The 20,803-nt window shown below is 37.5% G+C and overlaps 1 protein-coding gene across 5 annotated transcripts in view; it reads left to right on the forward strand.

The window, feature by feature from the left end:
• LOC147911639 (neuronal membrane glycoprotein M6-b-like) overlaps positions 1-20,803 on the forward strand; it is a 157,663-nt gene that overhangs the window by 94,558 nt on the left and 42,302 nt on the right. For 4 of the 5 annotated variants that reach the window (XM_087427898.1, XM_087427900.1, XM_087427899.1 and 1 more), the window contains exon 1: positions 17,342-17,402. The exons of the other annotated variant lie outside the window; for it this stretch is intronic. In XM_087427898.1, coding sequence (XP_087284024.1) covers positions 17,342-17,402 — 61 coding nt within the window. Of the gene's footprint in view, positions 1-17,341; positions 17,403-20,803 lie in introns of those variants that run through there. 5 annotated transcript variants of the gene reach the window in all.

A 20,803-nucleotide genomic window follows, 5' to 3' on the forward strand; every position in this document is an offset into this window, starting at 1 on the left:
ATTATCTAAAATTGATCGTGGTGTTAACTACACAAGTCTCTGAATATACTAAAAATCATTAAAGTGTTTTAACTGAATTGTTCATTTTAACCAGTAAAAGAAATATGTCTAGTAAATTGTAATAATAGATCATTTCATGTTCTGCCTATTGGTTCATTTTAGTTAGGGAAATATTCATCTCTAATGATTTGCAATTGTTTTTCTAAGGCTGATGTGTTTAGATCTTTTTATTTTTTTTGCTTGAGGAAGATTGTTCCTGAGTTAACAGCTGTGCCAGTCTTCCTCTACTTTGTATGTGGGTTGCAGCCACAGCATGGCTAATGAGTGGTGTAGCTCTGCGCCTGGGATCTGAATTCGTGAACCTGGACCACCAAAGCGGACCGTGCGACCTTGACCACTAGGCCACAGGGCTGGCCCTTAGATAGATCTTTTTGACCATGGAAATAGTTATTCTTTAATTCAGTCAATAAAACAATTATTGTGGGTAGGTGGATGTGGTTCCTTCTAGGTCATTTTGGGCTCCTGGGCTTTACAAACTTTAGGTGGAAAATTAAAACCACTTAGTGTTTCTGTGTATTGAGCCCCATCAATGTAGTACATTAGATATGTAAGTTTACATTTTTCAATATACTTTGCCAGATTTTCGCTCCATAGTGAAGAAGTGCTATTTACACACCAATATCTTTAAAGAGATGGTACTGTATGATCTATTTTTATTTCTTCAACTAACAGAGAAAAAATACACCCTTATTTAAAAAGCCTAAAGTCATAGTCATTGCAGATGTTCTAGTCATAATTACTTGAAAAATCAGTGAGTTCCCATTGAATGTGACCACATTTTTCTAAACATAGGTTAGGTGCTTTGGTATAGCACGAGAGAAGTAACATATATGGTCCCTGTCGCATCATATGTCAAAATCTTTTTGGAATGTACTTAAACACATGGATGCTTTGGAGAAAAAGATAGAATGTTATAATGTGGAAATTGGGGGGACATAGACCTAAGATGTGGTAAGAATGGAATCACTGGGAGGGTTTCACTCAGATTGTAGGCACACAACCCTTAAGTTGTGCCTTGAAATAGAATAATAGAATTAGAACAAGTAGAAGAGGACAGAGAAGCATGAGAAGGAATCTGGTCTGAAAAGTGGAGGCAAGAAGGTAGATGTGGATAACCAAGAGGAACGTGGTGGTGAGCATGGACAACTTGGTTTGAAGGAGAGTGAGCCGCATGAGTCTGTAAAAGCCAACCTGATTTAGTAGGTAGGGGTTTTATTGTCGATTGTGGGAACAACTCAATCTGTCAATTTTGGACAGATAAGCCTTGGTCTGGAATTTGAGATTGGAGATCTCTAGTAAAGGTTGATAACTACCTAGACAGCCACTGCCACCATCCAAGCCTGAGGCCAAGAAAGATTGGATAAAAGGGCAAGGATGGATTTGAACTATTGGCAAACACACACACATACATACAAAACCATCTAGTAATGAATTGAATATAGACTATTAGCTATGAATAATAATGTATTTTCCACAAAGACAGGATATATAGAGGGATTTTGTATAATTTGAATGATTATTCCAAACTATTTGTGGTATAGGAATGAATATATTATTTTTTAACCATTATGCAGATTTGGAAAGGGATGTCCAGGGAGGTGGAAGTTACATAACTTTCCAATAAAGTGGTGGAGCTGGAATTCTTAACTTCTGAAAGAAGACTTAGGAGAGTAGAAATGCTTTTGATGGAAAAAAGAGCATTAGGAGGTATCTAAGAGAGATGGGAGAAATTAATTCAGCTTAACACATCTTGAGTTTAGAAAGATGTGAAAATATTTAAATAAAAGTATATGTATATTATATGCATTTATGTATGTATATATGGGTATATATGTATTTGTGTATATATATACATGCATATATAGATATATGTATGTTATATGTGTACAAATGTATGTGTATATGATTCCATATTTGTGAACATATATACCTTTATATATATATATATATAATTTCACTTAAATATTTCATATTCTTCTAAATTCAAAATTTTCTAAGCTAAATTCAGCTTCCCCATCCCCATCAGAAATGTCCTTCATCCTTCTTTTTCATATATATATATACACATATATGTGGGTGTATACATATATACATTTACATACAGTATATGCGTATGCCTGCATATGTATTATAAATAGCCGTATTAACAGCTGTAGTCAGAAAAGAATTCATGGCCTAAAATTTAGAATTGAGGGTTTTCGGCGTAGAGTGCACATTTAATCTATTGAAAAAGTGACTCTTAATGAGAGAGAAATAAGGCTCCCAACTGAACCTTTTAAACTTTCAACAGATAATCATAGGGAGAAGAGGAGGTGAAACAAAAATAACAGAAGAGAGAGGTAGGGAGAGGAAGAATTTCTTCTTGGGTGGACAAGTGCTTGGACAGTGTTTGACTTGAAGTAGAAGCCCAGCAAATGTCATCCAAATGTTTGTTGTATATGTGTATACGTGTATATACATATATATGTATACGCTTATATATACATCTACACACACACACACACACATATATATATATATACATATCAGGAAATCTCAGACATGGCAATGGACCTTGCAGAGCCTTCCAGTAGATGGGGAGATCATGCTTAAACCACAAGCAAAACACATTGTGGTGAGAGAGGAAGTGCTTCAGAGAGAAGGGCAACTCAGGTCACTCTTGGGTCACAGAGGAGGAACATCAGCATTGAGCCTGGAGGGGTGGGCAGTATGATGCTCAGCCAGGTATTTTCTCTGGAGTACTGGACTCTGAGCCTGCTATGGCATCATCCAAAATGAAGTATTTCACATAGATTCATTAGATAGATGAAACAGATGCCTTTGAAACTGTTAAATGAACTATTACATGCTTTCTTAGTCTATCATTTTGATAAAGTCTACCTTGGCAATTTTTCATTCATGGATTTTGCTTTTGAAATTGTATCTAAACATTCATTACCAAACCCAAGATTACACCGATTACTCTCTTTTCTTGTAGGAGTTTGATAGTTTTTTGTTTTATTCTTTTCTCTGTGACCCATTTTGAGTTAACTTTTCTGTGAGGTATGTGTCTGTGTTTATGTTTTCATTATGGGACACCCTATTGTTCCAGCACCATCTGTTGAAAGATTATTCTCTTTTCATTGAATTAGCTTACACCATTATCAAAAGTCAGTTGACTATATTTATGTGGGTTAATTTCTAGGCTCTTTATTCTGTTCCATTGATTTATATGTCTGTTATTTTGCTAATACCGCATGGTCTTTATAGTAGCTTTACAGTAATCTTGAAGTCCAGTAGTGTCAGTGCTCTGATTTTGTTTTTTTTTCCATTTTCAGAACAATTTAGGCTGTTCTAGTTGCTTTGCCTTTACAAAAGAACTTTAGAATTCCTTGTTGATATGTACAAAAAGGCTTCCCTGGATTTTGACTTCATTGCATTGAAGCTGTGGATTACATTGGAGAGAATTATCATTTTGAACATAAGTTTTTAAATTGAGCTTAGTCCCTAGAAGTCTTGGAATTAAGAGAGGCCCAAACTGAGGGATGATCAGTAAAACATCAGGTAACAGAGATAAAGGGGCTGGGCGTGTGTTGTAGAAGAGAAAATAAGATGGAAGTCAGAGGCAAGGGTCTGCGGTAAATTCAAGAAAACAGAAAGAGAGAGGTTAAGTCAGAATCAGTGACTGGATACTTGACCACACACTCCAGGATGGACTTTGGTCCCAGTGTGGGGAAAGGGGCAATGTCTAGGCATTATTGACACAAATAATCCATATTGGGGTGAGTTTATTATGAGCCAAATTTGAGGACCATATATTCCAGGGCCTTCCTTCCCCAAGGAAGGAGAGGCACCAAAGAAGTGGTGTGTACAGAGTGGTTATATACCATCAAAGAGCATGTATCACATATGATTGCAATGTCCCTTTTACAAAAGTCACGTGATTGCCCTGCCAGATTGCCGTGTTAGCATAGCAATTGATGGACACAGTGGATAACAGATCTGCTGTCTCAATGGGCACAGCAGGTAGCAGGTCTGTTGTCTCAAGTTGGGTGGTCACAGAATGAGCACAGCAATCAAATCCTAGCCCACGGCGAAATGCTTATCGTTAAGGAAATGCCAATGTGGGGGAAGTTGCATCCTTATCTTAAGGGCATTTACTTTTCTCTTTGGGACATGGTAAATGCTTGAAGCAGATATACAATGAATGTTCAGAGGCCACAGGTCCCTTTTGGAAAAACAACGTCAGGCCGAATTAGTTTTAGGTCAAATGCCTTCCTCATACGTTCCAATATATCCTATTGCTTGCCATTTATTTATCAGCATCTAGTAAAGGCAGGAGGTTATGATAGCTCTGCTGGGTCCTGGTTGAGAGGCACAGCAGATGGCTCTGACATCACTGTCAGCCACCTTCTTCTCCTTTTGGAAAGGAGAAGGCAAGAATACATGGGCTGCCTTCCAGACCCAAGTTTAGCTTGAGCTTCTGCCTAGCTCCATCATGGCCCTTGAGACAGCTATGACACTGAATCTCCCTGGCCTTCCTTTCCTGGGGACCTTGAAAACCATGAGCCTAGGGTATAATTAAGGAACTGGAGCTTGTGTGAAGAAGGATGTCATTTTAAGTACAGTTCTAACGGTTCTGAGTTACTATTAAGGGCAGAGCCCTTTCGAGTGTGGCAAGAGTTTCCCCTGAAGATTCCTCCTCAATAAGTATTTAGAGTTTGTAATTATTTATTTTAATCAAGGAATTTACTTGCAATTTCATGAGAAGAGGGAAAAATGTTGGTTATACAGTGGCCCAATAAAATTTTCTAATAAGTTTTTAAGCCATTTGAGAGGAGGCTTGCTTTAAGAAAATTCAAAACGTGCATACCCCTTTGAGGAAGGCAAATCATTAAATTTCAGACACTGTTGGTAAGAGCAGCCTGGCTTTTCCCCTCCTCCTCTCTCTTTCCTGCTTTTAAAAAGTAGAAGTTTAAAAGCCTCTACTGTGGGGAGGGGAGAAATATGCTAATTTGAGGCACATTTCCCCTTGGAGCCTTTTTAGGCCTCTTGTAGCTGAGACATGAATGGTGATAAAGAGAGGAGACAGCGGCCTTTTGAGGGCTCAGGGGCTCATTATTGTGCAGGGAGAAAGGGGCTGAATAGGGTGGTGACTCCAGTCCCCTGAAGCCTCTCCGGTCTGCAGGCTGCCGGGAGTTGAGTGGGTTCTCCTGGGTTTGCCCTGCCCTCCCGCCAGGCACCGCCTCCTGCTGTCTTTGCTGGACAGCCACATTCTACAGGGGACTCAGGCCATCCCCTCAGAGGAAGACTATGTGCTTAAAATTATTAAATGTGGTAGGTAGGGTAGTTATGCAAGGGACTCAAGGAGCCTTCTACCTCTTAGACAAGGCACAGCCAAGGAAAAAAGAAATCTGTGTTTTGAAATGGCAGCAAAAACTTTATTATGCCAAGGCCATGATTGATGGGTTATTTAGATGTGGCTTCAAAGCCAGTCTTATCACGGTTTAATACAATTTGGGTTGCATCTATTTTTGTCAAGACTTTAGCGTATTTAATTGGCTCTCTTACCCCAATAACTAGATGTGTAATGTTAAAACACAAATTTCATCTGAGCAAATTTTAAAGATGTTATTGGCTTTACTGAGTGATTCATGAATCGGGCAGCATCCAATCTAGCAAATAGATAGGAGCTTCAAAAATCTGTACCAGGCAAGAGATTTTTATAGACCAAAGTGAGCAAGAACAAGGAATTTACACTGGGCATTTGCTGATTGGTGAAAGCAGGTTACTTTCCTTTTAAGGAGCAAAGGGAAGTATTGTAGCCAGGTCAGGTAACTTGTGCTAAGCAGGCAAACACTGATTGATTGACCTAGGCCTTCCTTGTCTGGGAGAGTAGAGCATAGAAACTTAGTTAAACAGTTTTGGTTTGCTGTTAAAGTCTTAACATGAGGATTCTGTCTTGAGTGCAACCTGGTTACTTTAACAGTAGCTATATTTTTATGTGTTAAACTTTATTTTTTATGTTGCAAATTTAGCCAAGATTTTTCTACAATGAGATGACAGTATTGGGTGAGGAATCTTATGTTCATCAATAGAAGAAATGTGTTTTCCTTCCTGCTCTGAGTGGCTGATTTTTATGCAGGGACGTGCACTGATTTAATTCTTTATGGGTACATTTTAGCTCAGTTAGTTTTTTAAATGTGTGAATTTTATACTACATTTGAAGCTAGAAAATGAATGTTAACTGAATTGTAGGTTTGTGTTGAGTTCTTAGTAGAACTGATGGTACTATATGTTATGCTTTTAAAAAAAAATTAAGCATTGTGACTTTGCTTCTTTTGATTATAAATTTTGAAAAGCTAAAACATGAGCAATTTTTGTACTGTAAAAATAGAACATTATTAATACCCATCGAACTTCATTGGGTTGAAACTAGTTATAGCTCATTCGTTCAGCTCAACAAAGAAGTAGGTCACATACCTGGATGCAGGCAAGTATTAAGTGGTTGAGACTATAGATTTGTTTCTTCCTTAAATTAAGGTCTGGAGTCTTCTGTTTGGTGGATTCTACATGCTGGTGTAGTAAGCAAGCCTCTAAGCAGCCTTTAAGAAAATACTATTTTTTAAAAACCAAAGCCTCTAAGAAGATACTGTTTTTTTTTCTCATTAAAATTATAGCAGGTCGTTGGTACCACAGTGAAGAAGCAGATGAGTGATGTATAGTTAATATTTATAGTGCTAACTGCTATTTCCCTTTTCTCACTCAAACACAGATTATAAGAAGGGATTGAGTGACCCAGAAATGAGCCTTTAGCAATGGTTTAACACATGTTTTGTTTGTTTAACACAGCAGGTGTTATAAAATAAGAGTTTATAGCCATCCTAGTGGATATGAGGTGGTATCTCATTGTAGTTTTGATTTGCATTTACCAAATGAATAATATTGTTGAGCATCTTTTCATGTGCTTGTTTGCTATTACTGTATCTTCTTTCAAGAAATATCTGTTCAGGTATTTCATGTATTTTTAAATTGTGTTATTTGTCTTTTTATTACTGAGTTGTAAGTTTTTTTATATATTCTGGATATTGGACCTTTATTTGAGATGTGATTTGCAAACATATTCTTTCATTCTGTAAGTTGTCTTTTAAATTTCCTATAGTGTCCTTTGATACACAAGTTTTTAGCTTTGATAAAGTACAGTTTTTATCTATTTTTCTTTTGTAGCTTGTGTTTGGATATCACTTCTACAGACTATTACCAAATTTAAGAGCATGAGGATTTATCCCTATGTTTTCTCCTAGGAGTTTTATGGTTCTAACTCTTACATTTAGTTTAAAAATCTACAAAGTCTATTTTGAGTTATTTTTTGTATATGGCTTGAAGTAAGGGTCCAGCTTCTTTCTTTTTCATCTGGACACCATTTTTCCCAGGGTCATTAATTGAAGAGACTATACTTGAATCTGTTGAAAGGACTTATTACCCTTGTCAAAAATCAATTGGGCATACAAATATGTGTTGACTTGTGGATTCTCAGTTCTGTTCCAGTGATCCATTTGTTTAACCATATGCCAATACCACAACTGTTTTGATTATTGTAAGGTAAGTCTCTCAACCTTGTTCTTTTTCAAACTTGTGTTGGCTATTCAGAGTCCCTTGCAATTTGCAATTCCATATGAATTTTAGGATCAGCTGTCTCATTTCTGCAAAAAATACTCCTTGGGATTCTGATAAGGATTGTGTTGAATCTGAAGATTGCTTTGGGTAGTATGCCCATCTTAACTGCATTAAATATTCCAATTCATGAACATGGAATATCTTTCCATTTACAGTCATATAACACGTGACAACATTTTGTTTAATGCCAGACTACATGTGCAACACTGGTCCCATAAGATTGTTACCGTATAGCTTAGGTGTGTAGTAGGTTATACCATCTGGGATTTTGTAGGTATACTCTCTGATTTTTGCACAACTAAATTGCCTAACAACACATTTCTCAGAATGTACCCCACTGTAAAGCAACACATGATTGTATTTAGGTCTTCTTTAATTTCTTTCAGCAATATTTTGTAGTTTCAGTCTTTTAGTTTTGCACTTTCTTTGTTAATTTATTCTGAAGTATTTTAATCTTTTGGATGCTATTGGAAATGGAATTGTTTTCTTAAGTTTCTTTTTAGTTGGTCATTCTAACGTATAGAAATACAACTTATTTTTGTGTGTCAGTCCGGTACTCTGAAATTGCAGAACTTGTTTTTCTTTGTAGTGCAATGTAAGAAAATGTTTTCCATTTTCTTTTTGCTTTTAACAATATGAAGATAATAGGTTTAGTATTGTAACTACTTTAAGAGGTTAAAGGGCACAAAATAGTATGGTCCAAACTGAGAAAAATTTAATTGCACCACATACTTCCAAAGAAAGAGGTACTGGCATCTTGCGTGAAAGAATGCCAGGAGCCCACTGGAATCCATCTGAGGGTGTTCAGACATCAATTATAGAAGATGAAAAGTCATTTGACCTGTACAGATAGAGGATGACTTAGGTCAATAGGAACAGTGATGGAGATGGGGGTTGCAGGGCTACTTACCTGATGTTCTGTTATTCCTTATAACCATGTTGTTTTACTGGTCACTTAAGGCCCAGTGGACCTTAGAGCCAGGACAGGCTTCACAAAGTATCTTTTCCAGTCTTCTTACAGATGAGGAAACAGGGGCTCAGATGTGAGTTGCCCAAGTCCTCATGACTGGCAAGTAACAGAGCGAAGACTAGAACCTAGATATTCTAATTCCAGTCCTGGACATCAGAGCTAACAATCTTAAATTTTGGACGCCTAGGTGTTTGCATAAGATCTGATCACAAATAAACCAGTTTCCATATGGGTATCCTAAATCATTTTTCACTGTGTGCATGTGTATACTGAGCTGTTATATGTTCTTTTTACTCACCATATATTTGACAATAAACTTTGCCTGCTTTGCTCTACAGAATCTATAATTTTAACTGTTTATGAAATATAGTCCAGCCAGTAAATGTAGGGCACCTCTTAACTACCCCTGACAGCAGAAAGATCAGACTCCTGTACCGTCATCAGATGCACCCCTCACCCCTGTGAACTTGCATTACCATCCCACAACATGGCCACAGCAGGCTCTGTCTCCTTCCCTCTATTGTGTCAATTTACTAGGCCAGGTCTTGAAAGAAGGGCCAAGTATTTAATTTGTGGAGCCCAGTATGAGTCACTTATTCAAAAAGCAGGGGAAAAGTGCTATAAGGTATTAAAATTATAAAGCAGTTTCTTTCTTCTGTGATTTCTCTCTCAAACGGTTATGGTGTTTTTTATTTTCTATTTAATATCATTCAAAATAAAGAAAAATTAAAATTTTAAGTTAATTTGGTATCAGCATCAATTTTACTGTTCATTCTTACGTTATTCAACACCAGTTTTAAATGCAAATGTAAGAGCATTTAACTCACATATAGAATCACCAAAATTATACAATTTGCATTGTCTTTTGTAGATTGTACATGGTATGTATTTTTATTCTTAGCAGAAGAGTGAAAACACTGCACAAACCAACTCAACTGTTTTTATTTTACTTTTTGATACATTGATATATCAACACTGTCTAACTTGAGCTTACTGATGAGTAAGGAAGAACTGAAAGGAAAAGGAACCATGATGTGTCCTATTTTTCCTCTCTTTCTTTGTCATCATTTTCAGTTTACATGATCAAAGCTAGAAGGTAACATGAGTAAGAAATGCTATGATAGGATTCCTTGGCCATTTGTATTCCTTAGAATCCCATGGCTTTCTTCCTGTGTTCAAAGCAAGTTCTGGTTAAAAGAAAATCATAACTTCTTGGAGCTATCTGAGCTCTTACTCAATCCTAAATGTAATAAGCTTACCTTGTACTCAACTTTGAGCCTTACTGAATGCAAATTCATCAGAGGTCTACCGGAATTCTGTGCTCATGGGATGCTACAAATGCTATAAGCAAATGGGGCATCAATAAGTACATATCTCCTCTATTCACATACATGCTCCATTTTCCCAGTGGAATTCACTGTAAAACACAAGTTCAAAGATAAAATTAACAAATTCAAGACAGCAACAGCAGATCATTACACTAATTTTAAGGCCCTCTGAGAGCAAACCATGTGCTATTGCATGGAGCTGGTACTGCTTGCATGGTGCTCTGACGTGAAGAAAGAAGTGTGCCTGTGTGTTTGTTACCCATTAAGTACCCAGGTGTTAGCAATATCCTATATCTTCCAGATTCCAGAAACAGTTTTGCCCATTTGCTAAAGTATTCTTGGAGGTACATCCTTTTTCTTCTCATTGCCTTATTCATCATAGTTCCATTTATTTATTTGCAGCTTAGTTAATCTCAGGCATTGCATCCAAGCCCTAGCTCCTCAGGGAGGTCTGGCAGACCTGTGAGATGGGAGTGGTGAGTGCCTTTAGGAATCCAGTCAAGCAAGCCAGAAGAGTCCTCAGAAGTGAAGACCTCAGGAAAAAGGAAAGGTCTGGAAGGATGTGGAATCACCAGCTGTACTTTCCTTTCTCTACCTCCTCCTTGGACCCCTGTGATGATGGGAGCATGAAGAACTTACAAGATAGAAGTATTAACACTTCAAAAGTACCATGGAGGAGGCATTGTGCTGTATTTCACTGCCCTAACAATAGCCTGAGCAAGGAAGTTCTCTATGACCCTTTCCAATAGGTGGCAAAGCTGAGGATCAGGAGGTCATGTGGCATCATAAGGTTGGTATATGGTAGAGTGAGGCTGGAAGGATGGTGGGCAGGGATACAGACATAAGAACCTTACTCATCTGGGGAAATGGCCAGCCCTGTGTTTTACCAGAGGTTTGGGGGAGTAAGTGGTGGGACCTCCAGACTACCATGTTTGGTGAGAATATAGCAAGTTGTGGAAGAGCCATTCTGAGCAAGTCTTTGGTGGTGACCTGGATTCTCTTAGTGAAGCACTTGATGCACCTGATCACCTGATCATCTGGGTTCTTATTTAGCTTTGGCTCTTGCCATTGTAGGTGCCTGACTCCTGAGTACCCACCTTTGGCATTCAATGGCCTGAGTCAAGTCTCAACTCTGCGTCTGACCAGATTTGTGAATTTGGCCAAGTCTCTTTGGCTCCCTTTGGTCTTGGTTTCTTCACCCATACACGATGGGTGGTATGCCCACCTCTCACTGCCATTTTGAAAATGAAAGTGAAAGAACATAGGTTAAAACTTGCACAGCAACATTGATGCATAGGAAACCCTCAATCCTTGAGCATTGGTCTTTACAGTCCTGAGCTGCTGTCACATCTCATGTGATTTGTATTTATAACTGAAAGACAGAGAGGTAGTTGGAGAGAATGCAAAGAAAAGGAAAATAGGTGGAGTTAACCAGGAGGCAGGCTTTAGCATGTGCCTTTCAGGAAGGGAGGAGGAGCTGGGGAGGCAATGTGTCTTGAGATTTTGGCTGATGTAAGAAAAATCCCCTGCAGAGCACTCCAGGTTCACGCAGCTTCGTAGTTGAACACTAACTTTCTCTGCATAAGGGAATACTAGCCCCCAAGGTTTATGGTGAACTAAGTATTAACTGCTCTTTAGGTATGACCAGAATCTCAATTGCTGCAATTTAATGGCTAACAAAAAGGAATCTGGAAGGCTTGCCCTTGTTCACATTGGCTGGTACATGCTTGGTGGATGAGTTAATTGGGAGCCCTCACAGGGAGAACTCATTGACGGTGTGTCACCATTAATGAGGAAATCGGAGCTTTCCATGGGCTATGATAGTTAATAAGGAAGGTATAAATGAAGGAAGGAAGGGAGGAACCAGTGAAGGAAGGAACCAGTCAATCAATCAGGATGATAGCTGTAGTGGTCCTAAACAGGATTCTCTCACTTGGGTCTTGGGTTCAACATTTCCATCAATAGTTTGGATCATAGCCATAAAAGATACATAAAACATGTTTATTATAGTTGGAGATAAACCTGAGAATATAATTAATACAATAGATAATAAAAGAATAATTCAAAATTATCTTAAGAGGTTAGAAAGTGGACCAAGATGTGTAGGCATAGATATGAAGCCCAGTATATGAGTTTAAAAGTTCATTTGGACCAGAAGAGCCTCCCATTTTGAGAGTAATAATTGTGGAAAAAACTTGGTTGTCTGGCATCTGCCCCCATTATTCAACCAAAACTCTTCTTACAGAAGTTCCATTGGTTATTTGGTGGTAAAATCTACTTTCTGTTTGTTGATCCTTATCCTTTTAGCTCCTTCTATAGCATTTGACCCTTTACAGAACTTTTCCTCATTCCATATCCTCACTTTTTCCTTGTTTCCCTGCTCTTCCTATTTTTCCATCTTGGTCTCTTTTACTCTTCCCTAAAGCTTTTCCTTTACCCCTTTTATTTAAAAGTCAATGTTCCCAAAGTTTTAATCTCAGTTTCTTTGTACTCTGCATCTCTCCCTGGTCATTTGTTTGCTATTAATTCACTGTAAATGCATTTTTTGAGGACTGGGAGGTGAATGACCTCTACATTGAAAAATAGAAGACATTAATGAAAGAAATTAAAGAAGACAGATAAATGAAAAGACGTTCCATGCCCATAGATTTCCAGAATTGATATTGTTAAAATATCTGTATTACTCAAAGCAATTTACAGATTCATTGCTATCCTTATCAAAATTTGAATGGCATTTTTTACAGTAATAAAACAAACAATCCTAAAATTTATATGGAACCACAAAAACCCCAGGTAGCCAAAGCCGTCATTAAAAAGGAGAGCAAGGCTGGAGGCAACACAATCCCTGCTTTTAAACTGTATTACACAGCTATGGTAATCAAAACAGCATCATATCGCCATAAAAACAGACACATGGATCAATGGAACGGAATACAGAGCCCAGAAATAGACCCATACATATGGTCAATTAATGTAGGACAGAGGAACCAAACACATACAATGGGGAAAGGACAGTCTCTTCAATAAATGGGGTTGGGAAAACAGGAGAGTCACAAACAAAAGAATGAAACTAGATCCCTATCTTACACCATACACAAAAATTAACTGAAAATAGATTAATGACTTGAATGTAAAACCTGAAATCATAAAACTGCTAGAAGAAAACACAGGCAGTGAGCTCCTTGACATAAGTCTTGGCAATGATTTTTTAGATTTGACACCAAAAGACAAAGGCAACAAAAACAAAAATAAACAAGTGGGACTACATCAAACTAAAATGCTTCTGAACAGGAAAGGAAACCATCAACAAAATGAAAAGGCAGCCTATGGAATGGGAGAAAATATTTGCAAACTATATATCTGATAAGGCATTAATATAAAAAAATATATATAAAGAACTCATACAACTCAATAGCAAAAGAATAAACAATCTGATTAAGAAATGGGCAGAGGACCTGAATAGACATTTTTCCATAGAAGACATACAGATGACCAAAAAGGTACATGAAAACATGTTCAACATCACACATCATTAGGAAAATGCAAATGCAAACCACAATGTGAGATATCACCTCACACCTGTTAGAATGACTATTATGAAAAAGACAAGAAATAACAATTGTTGGTGAGGATGTGGAGAAAAAGGAACTCTTTTGCACTGTTTATGTGAGTATCAGTTGATGCAGCCACTATGGAAAACAGTATGGAGGTTCCTCAAAAAATTAAAAATAGAACTACTGTACAATCCAGCAATCCCACTTCAGAGTATGTATATTTGATGGATATGGAAACACTAACTTGAAAAGATATGTGCACCCCTGTGTTCACTGCAGCATTATTTGCAATAGCCAAGACGTGGAAATAACCTGAGTCTATCAATGGATGAATGGATAAAGAAAATGTGTTGTACATATATATACAGTGGAATATTATTCAGCCTTAAAAAGGAAGGAAATTCTGCCATTTGGGCCAGCATGGGATGGACCTTGAGGGAATTATGCTAAGTGAAATAAGTCATACAGAGAAAGACAAATACCATATGATCTCACTTTTATGTGTAATCTAAGAAAACCCAAAAAACAAAAAAGCTGAGTTCATAGATAGAAAGAATGGATTGGTGGTTCCCAGAGGCAGGGGGTGGGGGGTGGATGAAATGGGTGAAGGTGGTTAAAAGATACAAACTTCCAGTTATAAAATAAGTCATGGGGATGTAATGTACATCATGGTGACTATAGTTAATAATACTGTATTGTATATTTCACAGTTGCTAAGAGAGCAGATCTTAGAAGTTCTCATCACAAGAAAAAAAATTTGTAACTATGTGTGGTGATGGATGTTAACTAGACTTATTGTGGTGATCATTTTGCAGTATATACAAATATCTAATGATGTTGTATGCCTGAAACAAATATTATGTTTCATGTCCATTATATATTAATAAAAATTATGTCAATTATATCTCAAAAAGAAAAGAGAAAAATAAATAACAGCAAATCCAAAGTGTTCCCCTTTGTGCTGAATTAAATTTTGTTTTGGCTTGACTTCTTATTTGAAGTGCTAGAGACACATCCTGTCACAAACAAAAATTTACCACCTAGCAGTTTTTGTGTAAATGTTTTTAAGACCATTTTGTTAGAATACATAATTGAGTGTCCTCTGTAAGTGGTTACATCACAAACTAATATTTTTCAGAAAGTAGAAGATTTAAGTTCACCATGCTTCTCAATCTCCTTGTTGTGAGACATTAATATTGCCTGGGGTCATAATTTAAGGGATCAGTTGATCATAGTATAGTCTTCTAGGGCTATAATTGAAGTAAAAAGAAACATAAAAATTAAAAGAAAATGTTGAAATAGGTTAAACTTTTTAGGTTAAACAGGACTAGAAGTAGTGACTATAGGGATTATCTAAAACATTAAAAGATCAGATTGCTATATGATTTTGATTCAGTATCTTACATACTGTTCAAGTGTTGAACAACAAACCCTGAAAACTTGGGTGAATTGCTTCCAAGAATGGAAATTAAGCACAGCTAACTAAAAAATTCCATTCATAATCAGGGAACCTTTCATCTTGTGGTTATCAATGGTTATCCAGATACAGAAGTCCTCCCCTATCCCTGGTTTCTCTTTCTGTGATTTCAATTACCCACGATCAACTGCAGTCTGAAAATATTACATGGAAAATTCTAGAAATAAACAATTGATAAGTTTATATTGTGCACTGATCTGAGTAGCATGAGGAAATTTCAGCCATCCTGCACCCTTCCGCCCAGGATGTAAATCATACCCTTGTCCAGCAGATCTGCGCTGTATACACCACCCACACGTTAGTCACTTAATAGCTGTCTCTGTTATCAGATCAACTGTTGAGGTATCCAAGGGCTTGTGTTCAAGTAATTTTTATTTTACTTGCTAATGTCCCTAAAGTGCCATTAATCTCTTACTGTGCCTAATTCATAAATTAAACTTTATCATAGGTATGTATGTAAAAGAAAAAACATGGTACATATAGGGTTTGGTACTATCTGTGGTTTCAGGCATCCACTGGGGATCTTGCACATATCCCACACAGATAAGCGGGAACTATTTGTATTTGACTTGAATTTCTATAATTATTTTTATAGGGACAATGATGGTAAGCGGGTCAGCCAAATGTTTAAAAAATTGTGCAGAAATTAGTGAAATTTCGAAGCTGTGGCTCATAAACATAATAAAGGCATATATGCTTGGATGGGTTGAGAACATTGGTCCCATAGTATCTGGGTATGCAAGAAAGCTTGTGAAAGAAGCAAAGTCATTACTGGTTGGTAAACAATAGCCTTTAGCTAGGCCTGGTAGTCTAGTGGTTAAGACTCGATGCTCTCACTGCTACTGCCTGGGTGTGTTTCCTGGTCAGAGAACCACACCACCTTTCTGTTGATTGTCACACTGTGGCGGCTGCATGTTGCTGTGATGCTGAAAGCTATGTCACTGGTATTTCAAATACCAGCAGATTATCCATGGTGGACAGGTTTCAGTGGAACTTCCAGACTAAGACAAACTAAGAAGAAGGACCTGGACATCCACTTTGAAAAATCTGGCCATGAAAACATAGGAGCAGCAGCAGAGCACTCTCTAAAATAGCACTAGGAAGTTGAAAGGATGGCGCAAAAACACTGGGAGGGTTCCACTGTGCTGGACACAGGTATGCTATGAGTTGGAAACTAACAACAAATTATAGTCTTGAGGCTGAATGCTAGAATGCTTCTTAAAACATGTTTTGACTTTGAATGAGGGGTTCTAATGAATAAAGATCTATATAGAAATAACCATGCTTAATAAGAAAAAAACCACTGTTTTGATTTTCATTTTAAGAAGCCTGCAAAATGCCAGCTACATATACTTGTATCATATTATGCTTATTTTTAAATAACAATAGGTGCCTTTTTATGAACTGGGCATGAGCTAAAGTTTCTGTATCACAAATGTTAGCTATAGACCAGGAAATGGGTTCTAATACTGAATTGCTACACTGCTATTGTTACATCCATGTTTGGTTTTTTTCCCCTCATGTATTTTTCCTCCCTTCTCAAATGTATATTAAAATCTATCTATATGTAATATCTAATGCACATTTTAAAGTCAATTTATCCATTTAATGAAAGTAATATGAACAAAAGCAAATTAAGTAGTACTGTGGGCAAATCCTTTGACTATATTCCGCCAGGGTCGGGGGTAAACGAAATAAATCAAACTGCGGCCCCATAAAGGGGTCCCATGGGTAAGAAAGTGTTTGTGTACGGGGAGACATGCGTTCTCCTGAGAGAACATACATTGTGGCTGACCAGCTGAGTCACGTGGTGGGAGGGGGCTCTTTTCTTTCTCCTGCACATCCCGTCCTCTGATGTCACAAATCTATTCTTTCCTGGGAGAATTAATTAGCATTCACAGGGTGCAGTTGGCAAGGAGAAAGAAGGGAGCCAGAGCGCGTGTGTAGGAGAGCAAGGAGGAAGAGCCCGGTGGGGGCGCGGGTTCTTCCCCCTTTGGAGCCGCATTGAGACTCAAGGCACACTCGGGCACAGAATGGCTGTTTTATAAGTGGGATCCTTGGGGACGTATGGCTGCCTGCTCCTTGGCAGCTGTCTTTATGGACCAGTAGGCAGAGGGAAATTGACGCTGACGAGACTTCTGCATCTTGGAAGGGACTGTAATCTACTGTAGTGAAGAACAGAACCTCTCAATCACGCGGGTGTAAATAAGAGACGGAGGGGAGTCCAAAAGAAAAGGAAGAGGAGGGGAAGTGTGTGTGTTGGGGGGAGCGGGGAAAAGCATTTTTGGCGGATGGTATGAAGCCAGCCATGGAAACTGCAGCCGAGGAAAACACTGAACAAAGCCAAGAGAGAAAAGGTACCCAGTGCTCTGACAAGAGCCTGTTGAAAGCTTTTCACTGGGGGCGCTTAAAAAGGGGGAGCCGGGTTTTGTGTCTCTTGTAAAACAGCTCTGAAACAATCCCTATGGCATGGGCTCGCTTTCAGGGCTTTTTTTTTTTTTTTTCTGTAGACTAGCGTTAAATTAGTAGAGCAGCATTTCTTCAATCCATTTTTGTTCCAAATCTTCCTACTGAACATGGTATTTCATAGAAGGATATCTGCAGTTTGTCACCTTGGGTAGCTAGATTGGGGAAACTATCTTTTTAAAATTAATATAGTAAGTCACAGTTCATAGGCTTTCCATGTTCTATTCCAGGGACGTGGAATGCATTGTTTTCTGCTAATGCCAAGGAGGCCCTGGAGGGGCATGCATATTAAATATGCTTTGGTTCTGCTAATGCTGTAGTGATTTGGACATTCTCTAATTTTCCTGTTGAATACAATTGCTATTTCTGTGTATCAGTCCCTGACTGTGACATGGAATAACCATTTATAGTTGGAGCTTGAGAAAGGGGACATCAGCTCTGTTGCCAGTGCTAATGGAAAGGTGGGGTGGGTAAGGGGTGTCTTCTGCTATTTATGACTATTAAGCTAGTATGAGAGATTAGGGGAAGGAAAATTGATAAACGGCCTGTTCTTTAAAGGGAATCTTAGGTTTTGACATACAGAATGGCTTTTTTGGACATATAAGTGTTTTGCAGTAAGAAAATGGTGGAAAATAGAAGCTAAAATTAATGTCTTTACCTAGATAATGACTGATTTCATGTTCTATACCCTGTAGAATCAGCTTGGCCACTGTTAGGTTAACAGCATCTCACTGCATTGTAATTTATCTCCCTCACCCAAACAAAGACACTGTCAGAAAGGCACAAAAACAATTCTACACCCACAGTGGCTCTCCTAAAAAATCATCATGCTATGGTTATTTCTCACACCCTTGGCATACATTGACAGTCACTAAACAATAGGAATTCTCCAGGATAGAGTACAGCTTTGTTTTGCTTATGAATATGTAGGTTCAACTGTCTGAAATTTGTGATTATCAATCATTTTATATGTAAAAAAATAAAATTTCATGTAGCTCAAGCTAGCATGCTGGGATAGAGCCTGCTTGTTTTTATCTGGAATTTCCTCTGTACACAATAATTTTATAACATCTTACCCTAAACAGAACAATTTCATTTGTAAATTATTTCCATTCCTGCATCAAACCTAACTACTATAAAATAAACCAACAAACCTGTGGGAAAACAAAGAAACAAACTAAACCTGGCTTTTCTTGTGTATGTGTTTTTAAAAAAATCGACATAAATGACCAAACGGCAGTAAGAGAAGTGCTTAGGAATATTCACTAAGCTGAGGAGCTGAGACACAAGTTGAACTACTCCTTTCAATGATGATTAGAGACAAAGTTAACTGCACATTTGGGAGAGCCAAATAATATGATACATTGTTCTGAGGAAGCCGATCACAGTTAACACTTTTTCCCAAATGAGTGATTTTATTTAGTACATAATTTTTATTTTTATTAATATGGTGCTTGCCAGTGGCAGATAACACCATTTTGGTCTCTATAAAACATGTTGGTCTCTGCAAATACCTACCTTTGTTTTTCTCTCTAAAAGCAAGCCATGGGCATAAACTCTACATAAAGCCCTTATTATACAACTATGTATCTCACCATCATTTAGTCTTATGGACTGTTATTATTTTATGTCAATTAAATATTATTTAATAATAATCTACAGGCTACCACTACATTCCTGAAAACCTATATATAAAAACTTATTAGCTCTGATTTTAGAGACAAAATTACAAGCAAAAAGTAATTTGTGGAAGAACTTTAAAAGCTACCAAAATTGATAAACACTAGCCATTTTTAAAATAATTCAAAAATACCAAGATACCAAAAGGTATCATCACATACATACTATATGCTTGAATAAGAATATAGGTGAAGGAGTTTATTTTTACTGATCTGCAGTGACAGGGGTTGTGATGACTATGGGACTCACTATAAATGGTGATCTGGAGGGTGGCTTATCTACTAATCTTAACTGAAATGAACAAGTTCATACACCAGCTGCAAAAAGTCAAAATTCACACAAGTATCATCTTTGTAGTTTCCCGGTTTTCTCGCCCATTGTCATTAGAGTCGCACACGTTAGGCATAAAATGACAATCACAAATGTTTGTGCATGCTTGTCACTCCACTGTTCCATCAGATTTAAAGTTTAAATGTTTATTCCATAGAAATTAACAAAATTTTGAAATAATTTATTCTAGAATGGGTTATATTAGTCTTGAATTGGTGAATCATTTTTCCTAAGTCTTTCACCAAGGGACTTTATTTAGTAATTTAATCCTATATGTTTTATCACTTTACACAGTTTTTTAAGCACATTTTTTTTTGTCTTTTCCTTCTTCCCCATTCTCTTCCAATTGTTGGCACTAGATGCAATTCCTGTCTCTTCATAGGGTATTAATGTTCAATGGCTAGTACTCCATAGCTTGTAAATAAATGGCTTTGGATAATTATTAGAGTGTTTGTTAAGCACATAAATTAAATTTAGCTTTATAAGTTGATCTTAGTTTTCTAGTTGGGTCCTTTTTGAGTAGTTTAGGCAGGACAGCATAGCCCAGTTATTGTGATTCACTAACTCCTACTAAAGAGAACTGCTTCTTTAAACTAAATCAGAATGACTTTGTTCCTATTTTAAACCAAAATTATTTGAAATCCTTAAGAAGAAAGACTTTCTTTGATAACAATCTCAAATCTGTCTGTTGGGCCCCAGGGTACTAAAGTTTATATTAGTCAATTTGGGCTGCCATAAAAAAATATCATAGGCTTGGTGGCTTAAACACCAGAATTTATTTCTCACAGTTCTGGAGGCTGGGAAGACCAAGATCAAGTTGCCAGCAGATTTGTTTCTTGGTGAGGTCCTAAACCAAACTTCTTGGCTTTCAGATAGTCACCTTATCACTTTATCTTCATATGGTGGAGAAAGAGAGCAAATTTTCCAGTCTCTTCTTATAAAGATGCTAATCCCATCATGAAGTCCCTGGCTTATGACCTCATCTAAACCTCCCCAAAGCCCTGCTTCTTCACATTGGGAGCTAGGGCTTCAACATGAGTTTGGGAGGGAAATGAACGTTCAATCCGTAGCATTGTGACCCTGCATCCTCCTCCCCAAATTCATATCCTTCTTGCAAAATACATTCATTTCATCCCAACAGCCACAAAAGTTTTAACTCATTCCAATTAAAGTCCAAAGTGTCATCTAAATATTATCTAAATCTGATATGGGTGAAGCTCAAGGCACAATTCATCTTGAGCCAAATTCCTCTCCAGCAATGAACCTGTGAAACCATATAAGT

This window comes from Ceratotherium simum, chromosome Y (assembly GCF_057802395.1).
Source record: "Ceratotherium simum simum isolate JZ-2026a chromosome Y, ASM5780239v1, whole genome shotgun sequence".
Lineage (NCBI taxonomy): Eukaryota > Metazoa > Chordata > Mammalia > Perissodactyla > Rhinocerotidae > Ceratotherium > Ceratotherium simum.